The sequence below is a fragment of the Cololabis saira genome, chromosome 7 (assembly GCF_033807715.1).
Source record: "Cololabis saira isolate AMF1-May2022 chromosome 7, fColSai1.1, whole genome shotgun sequence".
Lineage (NCBI taxonomy): Eukaryota > Metazoa > Chordata > Actinopteri > Beloniformes > Belonidae > Cololabis > Cololabis saira.
The window spans coordinates 31,714,287-31,728,394 of record NC_084593.1 but is presented as its reverse complement, the minus strand read 5'-3'; the positions used below and the strand labels follow the sequence as shown (position 1 = coordinate 31,728,394).

General features: G+C 43.4%; 1 protein-coding gene across 1 annotated transcript; it reads right to left on the bottom strand.

Moving 5' to 3' along the window:
- Positions 1-3,105: 3,105 nt before the first annotated feature.
- LOC133447380 (tumor necrosis factor receptor superfamily member EDAR-like) lies at positions 3,106-13,476 on the bottom strand. The gene is given in 9 exon segments (XM_061726053.1): positions 3,106-3,491; positions 3,654-3,693; positions 4,971-5,106; positions 5,228-5,372; positions 5,637-5,666; positions 5,791-5,906; positions 5,986-6,164; positions 6,260-6,373; positions 13,301-13,476. Coding segments are annotated over 9 exon segments (1,074 nt in total). The 5' UTR covers positions 13,331-13,476; the 3' UTR covers positions 3,106-3,207.
- Positions 13,477-14,108: the final 632 nt, after the last annotated feature.

Genomic DNA, 14,108 nt, shown 5'->3' with positions numbered 1-14,108 from the left:
ATAAGGGCACGTATTCAGAGGAAAAAGTGGCTGATTTTAGCCAAGCTCCTACAAATGCTTTTTTTTTCGAACACCGCGTCATATGACGCAGCACCAGGGAGACGTCTCCACAGCTGCCCCATCTGACTGTGCAGACCCCGTACACACGTAGCCGGGTATCTGCTTAACCGAAGATATTTTCCCTACGTTTGGACCTGTCATCCACATGAAAACGCAAATAAACGAATGTTTAAAAAAACTCCGGGCAAAGTGAAGATTTTTGAAAACTCTGTTTATGTAGATGCGTGTAGACAGAGACAGAGAGCAGTTTTGCGTTTTCGAACGTCATATTATGCTCCAAAAATAACAACAAATCTGCTCTGAGTCTGACGTCTAACGTGCGACCCAGAACTACGGATGATCCACCATCTGTCCTCCAAGCTATTTATTAAATAAATGGTCTCTGCTCTGGACAGCCGTTTACTGCGTTACACCGACGCAGAGCCTACGGCATAGGGTACGCGGCGACGCGACATCGATTAACGCGGCAGCTCCGTGCCGGGACACGGGGAGACTCGAGCTTGTTACCCGAGAAGGAGACGCCGCTCCCGGGAAAGCTGCGCCGCAGAGGCGGCCCGGAGGCCGGAAGACCAGATGATCTACAGGTTTGGAATGCTTATGAATGTGGTCGAAAACGCATATCTTCGGTTATGTGTGTATATATATATTTAAACCAAAGAACAATAGTTAAATAATATGTTTGTTGGTCGCTCCTTGTTTGTAAAGGAAATAATAGGGCCGTTGAAAAATCATCACGGGACAACAGTTTCTGAATTTAAATCACCAGTGGGCTATGTATTTATATTTACAGGTGAACTTTCTTCTCGCAGTCGCACATGGTTCCTTTTCCTCCGCCCCCTGTTTTGTTTACATTCTCCCTGGTAACCTCCTTTCATGTCACAACGCAATGAACTGTGGGTAATTCCCTTTCCCAGAGTGTGCTGGGATGCTGACTTGCGGGAAGGGGGCAGTAAGGGCTCAAAATGGCTGCCGGGAGCCCTCGCGCACTTGACCACTTGAGGAATGGGACAGCCCTAAGCCCTTACGCAAGGTGCGGGAGCGCGCACGTAAGTCTACGAGTCTGCGAGGGTGGAGATTGGGATTGGGCCTATCATCAGCCATTCAAACCACAACAACACTGAACCGGAAGCGTAACGTCCGTCACTCCGCCCTATCCGGGCGGAACCACATTAACCCGCAGAGGGTTCCTAAGTGAATTATGTAACCCACTACACCAGTATTAATATATAGCATAATTACAACCAGACACTCACACCTACGTGCAATTTAGATTAATCAATTAGCCTACTACGCATGTTTTTGGACTGTGGGAGGAAGAATCTGGAGGGAACCCACGCAAGCACGGGGAGAACATGCAAACTCCACACAGAGAGACCCCCGCCGGGCCAGGGAGTTGAACCGAGAACCTTCTCGCTGTGAGGCAACAGTACTAGCCACCAAGCCACCATGCTGCCCAGTGTTTAGAGTGGTTGTTGCACACACATAAAAGAAAAGAGGTAAAATAATAAAAAGCACAAGTTGAAAAAAGTAAGGGCGGTAGAGTACAGCAGGTAAATATTTAATTTAAGAGTACCCTTCAGTAAACAGTAATGTTTTTAGCCCTGATTTAAAGGAGCTGACAGTTTGAGCAGACCTCAGGTCTAGAACAGTGTTTCCCAACCCTGGTCCTCGAGCCCCCCCTGTCCCGCATGTTTTAGATGCTTCCCTGCACCAACACACTTGATTGTAATTGATGGTCCTCATTAGCTTGTCACCAAGGTCTGCACAACTCTGTTGATGACACAGGTACTAGTATCACGGTGTGCTGAACCAGGGAAACAAAATTCTAAAACATGTAGGACTGGGGGGCTCGAGGACCAGGGTTGGGGAACACTGGTCTAGACAGAGGAAGTTTGTTCCACCGGTGAGGAGCAGAATAACTGAACGCTGCCTCTCCTTGCTTGGTTCTGGTTCTGGAACCACAACAAACCAGATCCAGATGAACCTCAGGGGTCTGGGAGCTTCATAGGGAACTAACAGTTCAAGCATCTATTTTGGTCCAAGACCATTCAGTGCTTTGTAGACTAGCAGTAAGACTGTACATACAGACGGATATATTAAAAGTTTAAATCAACTATATATATTCACATGCCTCATCTGCCTTTTCGTTTGCTGTGGTCATGAGCTTGCACCGTCTGTCAATGAGTATTGACATATCATTTCAACAGACGATCAAAGTGAAAAGGGGCAGACACGAGGGAGCCTGACAGCCAAGAGCACCTACTAGTGTTTAGAGTGGTTGTTGCACACACATAAAAGTAAACTTGCAACCAGCATCGCCATACGGGATGATGGTTGCACGGACGAGTAAAAAGTAGTTTACAAGCAAAGTAAAACAGCTACAATACTTTAATGACAAAACAATATCCTGCTATCATTGTATTTATTTTTTGAAAAAAAAAAACTGGGTTATGAAATTCACAAATGATTTACAGCAGAACGTTTTCATTCAAAAATTGCCTTTGAGATTAATGTAAAAAGTAATTATGGCATAATTTGAAGCCTTACCAGATTTAATGTGCTAAAGAATCTGCAGACCAAGAGCTCTTCAGTTGGCAAACATCTTCCAAATAGAGAATAATGAAATTCTGTCTGAACTCAAGGGTCTTTCTCTTACCATGAACACTGCCTCCTCTGTCCTGATATTTCTCACATGCTCTTCCCAGAGGGCTGCTCATCTGTTTTACATCGTAAACAGGAAATAATATTGCAAACAGGCTTCAGTTGCAATAACCAGGATGTTGTATTATGTAATGATGAAACCACAAATAGATCAATAACCTTTACCACCATGCTACTACTGTACATGATTTACTGTTATTATAAATTATCATTGATTATGAAAAATATGATAAATTGTTAGTTTATTGACATAAAAGCTGTTAAACATATATGACAGAAAAGTTGTCAGAAAAGTGCTGGAAAAGACAGAACTCTGATTTTGAATTCTGAATTTTCATGATTTGAACTCATAAAGATAAAAAATGTTTCACTCAAAGTTTTTTTTGTTCCATCAAAACAAATATGGGGTGATCTATAAGGATTTAAGTATGCAACGTAAAGCAGAAAAAAATCCTATAACAAGTCCAAGCCATGGGAATAGTTTTTCTAGGGTCTGAGTGGTCTCGTGTTCACTACCGCCCTGTGTATCCTTGAAACAACTTCAAAATGAGGCAAGAGGGCAGCAGCCTGGGCCAGCTGGGGCAGCTGTGTATACGTGGAGGTGCGCAGATACTGGAAGAGGTCCTGGAAGCCTTGGAGGTGAGGAGTGACCTGAGGGGGCACACCTAATGAAAGCGCAAGTCTCCTTTAAATGTAGTTATTCTCAGCAGAGTTGAGCAGCAGGGACAAGTCCTGGACGGAGTCATAGTCAAGCATCTCAATACTCTGACCTGGATGGTTCAGAATAGGTACAAAGAAAAGAAGAAAATGCTCATGAAAGGTAGGCTGAGAGTGCTTCCTGGATTGAAAAATGAATATACTTCATATGGATGAAATGATGAACAACTTTAAAAAAAAAAGTGTTATAGTTGGGGAAAGCATGCAGGGGGTACCTTCAGCAATCTCCCATATTGTCTGCAGTTTTCGCTCCATCTAAAATAAATAAATTCTGTCAATCTGCATTTCAGAATCCAATCAACTAATACTAAATACTAAATACTATTACTACTACAGTTACTACTACACTTGATGACCTTAGGGCTCTGGTTGGTTTCTAATGGACCAGGTGATCAGAGATGTGTTTTGGCCCTAGACCATTCAGAGATTTATAAACCAACAGCGGGTTTTTAAAACCTATTCCGTGACATACAGGAAGCCAGTGTAAAGATCTAAGAACTGGACTTATATGGTCCACTCTTCTGGTCTTAGTGAGGACTCAGGCAGCAGCGTTCTAACTGCAGCTGTTTGATGGAGTTTTTAGGGAGACCCGTGAGAACAGCGTTACTGTAGTCCAGTCTACTGAAGATGAAAGCGTGGACCAGTTTTTTTCCCTTTAATTCTCATTATGTTCTTTAGGCTGTCTGTATGTGGCCCTGCAATAGTCTGGTGACCTTTCCTGGGTGAACCTCTGCCTCTCGCCTGTAATGAGCTGGGATAGGCTCCAGCAGACCCCCATGACCCTGCAAAAGGATAATAAATATAGAAAATGGATAGATGTTCTTTAGATGACAATAGGCTGACTTCACAACTGTCTTAATGTGGCTGTTAAAATTCATGTCTGAGTCCAGAACCACTCCCAGATTTCTGACTTGGCTATTTACTGCTTGAAGCTGAGTGTTGACTTTCTTTCTTCCTTGGCTCCAAACACTATTATTTCTGTTTTGTCTTCCGTTAACTGAAGAAAATTCTGGCACATCACTCTTTAATTTGAGCAGTGCACTTAATAAAAGTTTTAACTGGATTATAGTCTCCTGGAGAGATGGTTATATAGATTTGTAGGTCATCTGCATAGTTAAAGTTACACATTTTGCTTTGTCTTTTGCATGACTTGAGCCACTGGGAGCATATAAGTGTTGAACAACAGAAGCCCCAGAATTGAATCTTGAGAAACTCCACGTTATTTTTGTTAGCTCTGATTTGTAGTCACTTAAAGACACAAAATAGTCCCTGCCTTTGAGATAGGAGCAAAGCCAGGCAAGTGCTGTTCCAGAAAGTCCAACCCAGTTCTTCAACTGGTCTATCAGTAATGATCAACCATAAAAACATCAAGTGTGCTCTTTAGTAAATTACTTTATGAAATAACTTCCAAGTGTAAATCTGAATTGATGGCCAATCTAAATGTATGATACATTAAAAATAAATCATCCTCTGTGGTTAAACGGTGAATTGGTTATTACACAACCCTAAAATGACCCATGAAAGTCAAGTACCTCCTCTGTTGTGAAGCTTTGTTGTTGCTCCAGTGTTATGTCTTTCCTCCAACTGCAGGGCTTGATGTTGGTGGAGACATTAATCACAATAGAAGTGGGATGCAGCTCACTTTCATGGCTCACTGAGTTTAGGCCTCTGGGCAGGGAGGTTGTAAACAGTAGAAATGATCATATGGGGATTGATCCAGATCAATGAAGAGCATAATTTTGCGGGTCATTTTATGGATGAGCAATGAGGTAATCGTTGCAGAATATACCTTTCTGAATCTTCAGCTGACACAGTCTCTGACAGGATGATTGGTTGTGTTGCTGTTATCCTAGTCTGTCTGGACAGAGGTTTGTACTGAAGGTTTGATGCAGACAAATGTCCATCAGGCGAGGGACAGTGTTCCGGAGACTGCTCTGAAGATGGCAAAGAATTGTTGTAACCGCAGTTTAGTTAAATAATCAAAAGAGGGTGGAAGTAGTAGAAATATTACACATGATGCAACTTACTACATTTCAGCATTCAGATGGAAAACCCAAACCAGCAGAGTAATGAGGACTATCAAGGATGCTAAGGCAGCAGAAACCATGGCCACTGAAAATGTCTCTTCTTGTACTCCTAAAAATAGAAAGTCAGTCAAGTAAAATTAAAAAAAAGAAAGTATGTTCTCAGTTACACACCCTTCTCTTCAGGGAACGTGACGGCATCCTCTGTCAGACAAAAACAGTTAGAACTTGACAACGATTCTGGAAAATCACCAGTTAATAAAAGTGTTTACACAAGCTGATTATCGCTGCATTGCTATGCAATCTGAAGTTTAATTCTGAATCATACGTGTTGTTGGGTCTTCTGCAGTGAGGAGCAAACACTCTTCATGGACTCTGTCATGGCTATGACAAGGTACACAAAGTAGCTCTGCTTCCCCAATCATGCTCCTCACTTCATAGTACCTGCACACACAGCCACGGGCAGAAATATTGGAAACAGAAATGAATGGTACTGGTGTCTGATTTTGTCAATGTAACTCACCCTCGGAGACAATCCCCACAGACGGTGTCACTGGTGGGTGAGCACGCAGCCTCTAGTTGACGGTTCAGCCGACTGCACTGGTTGCATCTTCTGCAAGGAGCCACACCTTCATCTGAGCTGAATGTCCCGTCCTCACACAGAATACACACTCCTTCCCCACCATCTCCAAAGCCACAATCCTGAAAATGATGGACAATACAGACTAAAAAAACATCATAACCAGGAAGGATGGGATATGTAAAATGGAGAAATTTGTCAAAAGGAGGCATGCTACCTCTGACAACTGTTCTCCCGGCTTACACACAGGGCACGTAACACAAGAACCATTAGGGTGCAAGAACTGTGTCTGATCACAGCTGCGCTCAGACTGCACCAACACACAGCAAACCTGAGGAAACACCCAAAAGAAGAGTTCAGAGCCCTCTCAAACATACTGTTAGTAAGGGAAGCGACTGAAAATCTGGGAACTAAATCGTTACCAAGAAATCTCTTCACCAATGTGTTTCTAAAGGTGTCTAATAACATGTCCTAAAAAGTTGAAATTCAACTCCTGGGGGAAACCTCATAAAAAACTGCACAAAGTCCGGGTACCAATAACCGATTTTTGAAAAATCGAAAATGCTTAATTTGGCCTTAATTAACTTGTGAGGGGTCAAACTAGGGTTTTTTTATGATTCTGAGTTCATTTATAGCATTTGTTTTTCACTACAACCATTCCTTAGTGGAAAAACTGCCACTTATGCATTTACATAAGATTTCATTTATTACGATTCGTTTCACATTAGTCAGAGCAAACAGTGATCCCCCTTGTGGAATGCTTTATGAGTCAATGTCTGAGTATTCCTCATCAATGCCATCACTTTTAAAGTAGTCATAGCTATCCATCCATCGTTCGCTGCTTATCCGTTCCCAGGTCGCGGGGGCAGCAGTCTCAACAGAGATGCCCAGACTTCCTTCACCCCAGACACTTCCTCCATCACTTCCTCCATCTCTTCCTCCAGCTCTTCCTCCAGCTCTTCCTCCGGCTCTTCCTCCATCTCTTCCTCCATCTCTTCCTCCAGCTCTTCCTCCGGCTCTTCCTTCCTCCAGCTCTTCCTCCAGCTCTTCCTCCAGCTCTTCCTCCAGCTCTTCCTCCGGCTCTTCCTCCAGCTCTTCCTCCAGCTCTTCCTCCAGCTCTTCCTCCACCTCTTCCGGGGGGAGTCCGAGACGTTCCCAGGCCAGCCGAGAGACATAGTCTCTCCAGCGTGTCCTGGGTCTTCCCCGGGGTCTCCTCCCGGAGGGACATGCCTGGAACACCTCCCTAGGGAGGAGGGACATGCCTGGAACACCTCCCTAGGGAGGAGGGACATGCCTGGAACACCTCCCTAGGGAGGAGGGACATGCCTGGAACATCTCCCTAGGGAGGAGGGACATGCCTGGAACACCTCCCTAGGGAGGATCCAGGAGGATCCGGTACAGATGCCCAAGCCACCTCAGCTGACTCCTCTCAAGGTGAAGGAGCAGCGGCTCGACTCCGAGCTCCTCCCGGGTGACCGAACTCCTCACCCTATCTCTAAGGGAGCGTCCAGCCACCCTGCGGAGGAAACTCATCTCTTAGGGAGCGTCCAGCCACCCTGCGGAGGAAACTCATCTCTAAGGGAGGAAACTCATCTCTAAGGGAGGAAACTCATCTCTAAGGGAGGAAACTCCTCTCTAAGGGAGGAAACTCATCTCTAAGGGAGGAAACTAATCTCTAAGGGAGGAAACTCATCTATAAGGGAGGAAACTCCTCTCTAAGGGAGGAAACTCATCTCTAAGGGAGGAAACTCATCTCTAAGGAAGGAAACTCATCTCTAAGGGAGGAAACTCCTCTCTAAGGGACGAAACTCATCTCTAAGGGAGCGTCCAGCCACCCTGTGGAGGAAACTCATCTCTAAGGGAGCGTCCAGGCACCCTGCGGAGGAAACTCATCTCTAAGGGAGCGTCCAGCCACCCTGCGGAGGAAACTCATCTCGGCCGCTTGTATCCGCAATCTCGTCCTTTCGGTCACTACCCAAAGTTCATGACCATAGGTGAGGGTAGGTGCGTAGATTGACCGGTAAATCGAGAGCTTCGCCTTTCGACTCAGCTCCTTCTTCACCACGAAGGTCCGGTACATCGACCGCATAACTGCGGACGCTGCATAACTCATAGTCATAGCTAATGAAAGTAATATACTTTGCATGTACACACAAATGTTACTGACCTCAATCGAGCCATCTGTAGCAGTAGCCAATGCCTCTCTCACAATTAAAGTGTCAGCATCATTGTCACTCTGCACAACGGTAATGCTAAGCTCCCGGAATGTTGAAGAGAGGAGGTGAATGAGCTCACTCTTATTATGGCTGTTGTCCAAGAACTTTGCTCTTGGTGTCCAGTCTATCAGATCCAGTCGAATCTGGAGATCACAGCATGTTTTCTTGGTACGTCGGATGTGGTCATGATCTTTTGGCGATCTGTTATAGCCATCAAAGACCACAATAATCTTTTGACAGTTATGGCCAATATGCTGCAGGTAGCTTAGGTAACTGTTGGCAATCTCCTGCCAAGTCTGACCTTGTTCCCACTTCACCATGTAAAGAAGCCACCCGCCATCAACCACCAAAGTGGAGCAGGGTTGTTTAGTGAGGTCAAGTGGATCAGTCAACTCCTTCAGGCTAGACTTGGAAAAGCCTGCTTTGTTTGCCTTGTTCATTTTATGATCTCTGTTGCTGAAAAGGGACAATGGGACAGGAGTCAGCTCATACTTCAAGCTTGTCTCAACCATCATATCCCGTTGGGCAAAAATGATTAGTCGGTTAAACAACTTCAGTGAGTCAAGGTTTATCTTCTTTTCGTTGATCTTAGGGATCTTTCTCAGAGAAGAGAGGGCTTGCACCTTTGACTTCACCTCCATTGTTGATGTCGCTGACTGTCCATCCAGCTTCTTCTGCATCTCTCTCCCTACTTCAGCTGCTCTCTCAGCATTGACTGGGTCATCTGCTGTGCTTGTGAATCCTGTAGAGAAAGATACAAGCATCTCTTTGTCGCGTCCGTGGTCAAATGGGTTGTTCTCCTCAAACCATTGGAGGGCAGTGAATAATGTGTTCAGAAAAAGGAAAGAAAAAAATCCGACCTCTCTGACAGCTTTAATCCTGTAAAAACTCTGACCAATCTGTTTTTTGCGGTCCGAATGGCACGGATTGGTCAGAGGACCAGAGGTTTGGCATGGGGGAAAGAACCAATTAGATGCCTTCATTTTAAAGAGCATATTGCAGGTTAAGGTTTTTTCAAAAATGATACCTGACCTTATGTGAAAATGACTATGCGAGAAGTTAATGTAGGATTTAATATGTTTTACAAGACATAAGGGCACGTATTCAGAGGAAAAAGTGGCTGATTTTAGCAAAGCTCCTACAAACGCTTTTTTTTTTCGAACACTGCGTCAAATGACGCAGCAGCAGGGAGACGTCTCCACAGCTCTGCCCCATTTGACTGTGCAGACCCCGTACACACGTAGCCGGGTATCTGTTAAACCCAAGATATTTTCCTACGTTTGGACCTGTCATCCACATGAAAACGCAAATAAACTAATGTTTAAAAAAACTCTTGGCAAAGTGAAGATTTTTAAAAAATATGGCCCGTCATATTGGTGTGAATACACATTCACAACCTCTTCAGTGTCACAACTAACATTAAGATCCATTATTTTTCCTATTGTTGAAATTCACTGCACTCCCTGGTGCTACGTCACTTCCGGTTCAGCTTTTTCAGATGCGGAAGTAAAATACTCTCACAAAAACAACTCTGGAGGTCACTGTTTATGCGTATTTCAATGAAAATTCAGTTCCTACATTATTTTCCTACACATTGATTCACAGGGGTCTCCAACCTGCAATATGCTCTTTAAGTCCCGTCCACGCCCCCCTCTGTCCCATGCGCGCACTCTGCTTCCAGTCCCCGTGTCCACTTCCCTCGTGTCGTCCTCGGCTCAGAGTGTCCCCGGGATGGAGGCGTCTCCATCCCGGTGAGGGCGGAGAGCGCCGGTGCGGGTGGCGGTGCGCTGCGGTGCTGTACAGGCTCTGGAGCCACGGCTACGCCTTAGGGTACGGCGTAGCCTATGCCGTAGGGTACGCGGCGACGCGCACCATTCTGCGTTGGTGTAACGCGGAACCATGAATCAGCTTTCAGTGTGTGCTCTGTCTGCTGTTCTGAACTTCTCTGTTGTGCTAATTTTGCTGGGACGTTGGGTCCCTCCGCCGAGACACAACTTTTGCGGTATGCGTTCATTGTTCATTGTGATATTTTTTTATATTTATAAAAAAAATAAATTATAAAAAAAATAAAGGATCCCCATAACTTTGATTGGGTGGGCAGGATGCACGTTTGGGTTGACACAGCCCACCCCTGCCCCCCCCCCCTAAAACCGGCCTTGCTTACAGGTGAATGAGACATGGGGTAGTTTTGTTGAAAATGTGCTGTCCAAAATGTCCTGGAAAACTCGACTCCTGCAAATGTGCGTTCCCCAAAGTTTGTGGGGGCGGGGCTTTGGACGGAGCGCTGACGGGAGGGGGAGGAGGGGGCGGGGCTTAGAGGAGGTGCCACTTTCAAATCTTGCTAGCTCTCCAACATCACAGACTATAGACGAATCCGGCGAAACCCGGAAGTCGAGCGGGCCGCCATTACTGCGGTGGCGGCTCCGCTCCTCCGCTCCAGCCCATAGACATATATACGTATGGATCTATTACTCCGCTCCCTGCCAGGCTCTCTTAATGTATTTGTATCATCGGAACACTCCTGTCCCGTCACGTGCATTTGTTTTGATAGTGAATGAAGAAGGGATGGACTTTAAAAACTACTTTTCTGTTTCACCAAGTGAACAGACGGAACGCAAAAAAAGATGTTAAACTGCTGGAAAGGAACTGGAATTTACCTTGATACCTTAAAAAAGGAAGCCAGGGAGCGGTATATGGAGAAAATAATGATTATTAACGGTTTGGGTTCATGAAATCACTACTAAAGAATGGAGCTCCGATGAGGATTTACTGCCGCAGTTCTGCACAACCCGTCTTACTACCTTGTTTAGTGTTGGCAGCTGCTTTGGTAAATGTTTGACTCGCCATGTGTTTCAATAAATTAGTATAATAGTACAACATACAGTACATCTTTTTTATTACTCTTACTTCTCTTTTCTTTTTTTTTATGCTGAAGAGGCGTGAGCAATATTTTTCTTTTCCTCGTGAGATTATTTTTTTCTTCTGCAGCTACAAATAGAGTTAATATTTTTTCCTCAACAAACTAGTTTTATCTGCAGATTGGGGTTATGTATGTATGTATTATGTATCATCCGGAGCTGAGATAGTTCTGCCCTTCAATTAGAGACCTGTAATTGCGTTTTTTTTCGTCATCGGACGCCAGGCGATCAATAAAATATTCTTGGATACCTAAAATTAAACAAAACATAAACAGGTAATATTTAATTGTGCAGACGTGCCTCGTAAGGAGAGGAGGTGGAGAGAGCTATATTACAGTGTTTAATCATACACTCCCTTATCTCCCTATTCCTCTATTCTTTCCTGCTTATCGCTCAAACAAATCATTATTTATACATTAACATCAGCATTAATTTAAGATACCTTCATTATTTATGGAAGGCCACTGTCTAACATCATCAATCCAGCTATAATGATGCTGTAGCGCCAGGTTACAATAACAGCGCTGCGGTGGCAGATTGACACCTGCCACCGCAGCAATGGCGCCGCCGCAAGATGGCGGCGCACACAAACCGGTCGCCGGATTCGTGTATACCTTTAGGGTCTGCTCAATGCAGATGTCACACCAGGTGCCAGACCAATCGTGGCTGGAATACCGGACAACATGGTTCCCATGGGCAGTGAAACGTTCAATGGTCTCTTTGTAACCAGGCAAAGTTTCCAGTTCCTTCATCAGTTGACAGTACAGCTGTGCACCTTTGGCATACTGATGATGGCCTGCAGCTGCAAAGATCTCCAGCATCCAGGTAAAAGCAGTATATTATGTCCATCCATGATCAATAAAGAAAAGGGATGCAAATGGCTCCAGCATGTTTGGTCCTAATGTTAACTCAAAACAACTACAGCAACCATCACTAAACACTGTCTTGGCCTATTCATCATGTCAAACAATAAAGAATAAACTATTATCTTTTTTTCTTTTTTTACATATGCTATTTGTGAGTGGGGGGCATTGCCGGGATGAACGATGACCTGGGAAAGTGGGCGTGGCCGTTTTTCCACTAAGGAATGGTTGTAGTGAAAAATAAATACTTGCAATGAACTCAGAATATTGAAAAACCCCTAGTTTGATCCATTGCAAGTTATTTAAGGCCAAATTAAGCATTTTCAAATTTTCGAAAATTGGTTATTGGTACCCCAACTTTGTGCAGTTTTTTACAAAGTTTCCCCCAGGAGTTGAATTTCAACTTTTTAGGACATGTTATTAGACACCTTTAGAAACACATTGGTGAAGAGATTTCTTGGTAACGATTTAGTTCCCAGATTTGCCAAATATCCCATAAGATGACCTTACTATGTTAAAGGTTTTGCAGGCAGAATGTGTATTTTATTTTAATTCATTTTATTTACAGTGATTTGTATGCAGTAAATAAAATTGTATTTTTCCAGACCAATGAGTAAAAAATATAAATACATACAAAATGTGCTGAGTTTGGAATCAGAAAAATGCTTTTTTGGGTTTGCTTTATGAGACATGTATTTTCTTAACAGACTGTTGTAACAAGATCGTTTTAAGAAATCTTTTCAAAGAAATTCAAAGTCCTGCAGCTAAGTAAAAACAAAATTAGTGAGTGTTTTTGTTTTTATAGTATAAATTGACACTGCGTCCTATATTAAAATGTTGTTGATTCAGAATTATATCGAAGGTCTTAAAAGTCTCAGCTGGGTGGATTCAAAATAGAAGTATAATAAATAAATATTATAAAAACAATGAAGGACTACAGTATGATAATATTATATCCCCCTTTGGATTAAAAAAAAGGCAGTATGAAATTGAGGAAAAAAGAACAACTCATGGCTTATTGGCATTTTTTTTTTTTTTTTTTACAGATGACGGATCTATAGAGAAAGAAAAAATCTTTAATTACACTTTTCTGATGCTCTTGACATACCAATCTTAAATTTGGCCCTCATTAGAACCTGGTTTGTTTCAACAACTTGTCAAAAGGATACCAAAGTGTTATTGTTTGCTGTGAACAAATCAGTAGATTTAGTAAAACACAGACAATACAAATGTATTTTCATCAATAAAATGTCAGAATTACCATTATCAGAGCAGGACAAAGAGTTTCCATTGGCAAAATATGCAGAAAGGTCCTCTTCAGTGGTCTATAAGTGCAGTCCTTGCCGAAGAAAAAGTGCAGAATTTAAAAAAAAGTTTCCAAAACTAACAAGTTACAAAAGATCATTGTAATTTGGAAGATCTGCAATGGATCTGTTATGGACCTTCTACATGCTGTAATGGTGTTTCCCCCAACTTAGCAGAGGTAGGGAGAGCTGAGAAAGAGGGAGATCTTTAGGAATCCCCCCCCAATCCACGTCACCTGTGACGTAGGAGGGGTTCCCAGCCCATCTACCAGCCAGCCACCAATGATAAACCTGCCTCACCTGTGTGGCTCACGTCACACCTTGTCTTCTCATGTTCCCTGGGGAACCCACTTCTTTTTTTTTTTTTTTAGCCCTGACAACTGAGATGAGAAGGGAAGGATATTAACACGGATGAATGGGGTCCTTGTTAACAGCTGCGTACTGCAAAGAGACTTTGTGTGAGTTTGTTTGCTGGCAGGTATAACATCTGTGATATGGAGTTCATTGCACTGGAGTGAAATATTAACAAAGTTCAATAACTGATTAGTGATCCCAGCAATTGCAATATGTCCTTTGAGCTCTTGGTGGGAGTGTAGAACCAAAACACGAACAAATACAAACACACTCTTGCTTCAAACCGTTTACAACCCTAGCAGACTATTATGGGCATATAAAGGTCAACATACAGTACAACCGCTGTTTACCTTTGCCAGGCTATAGTATAAACTTGTCAGGTCTTTATACCTCGTAGTTATATCACACACG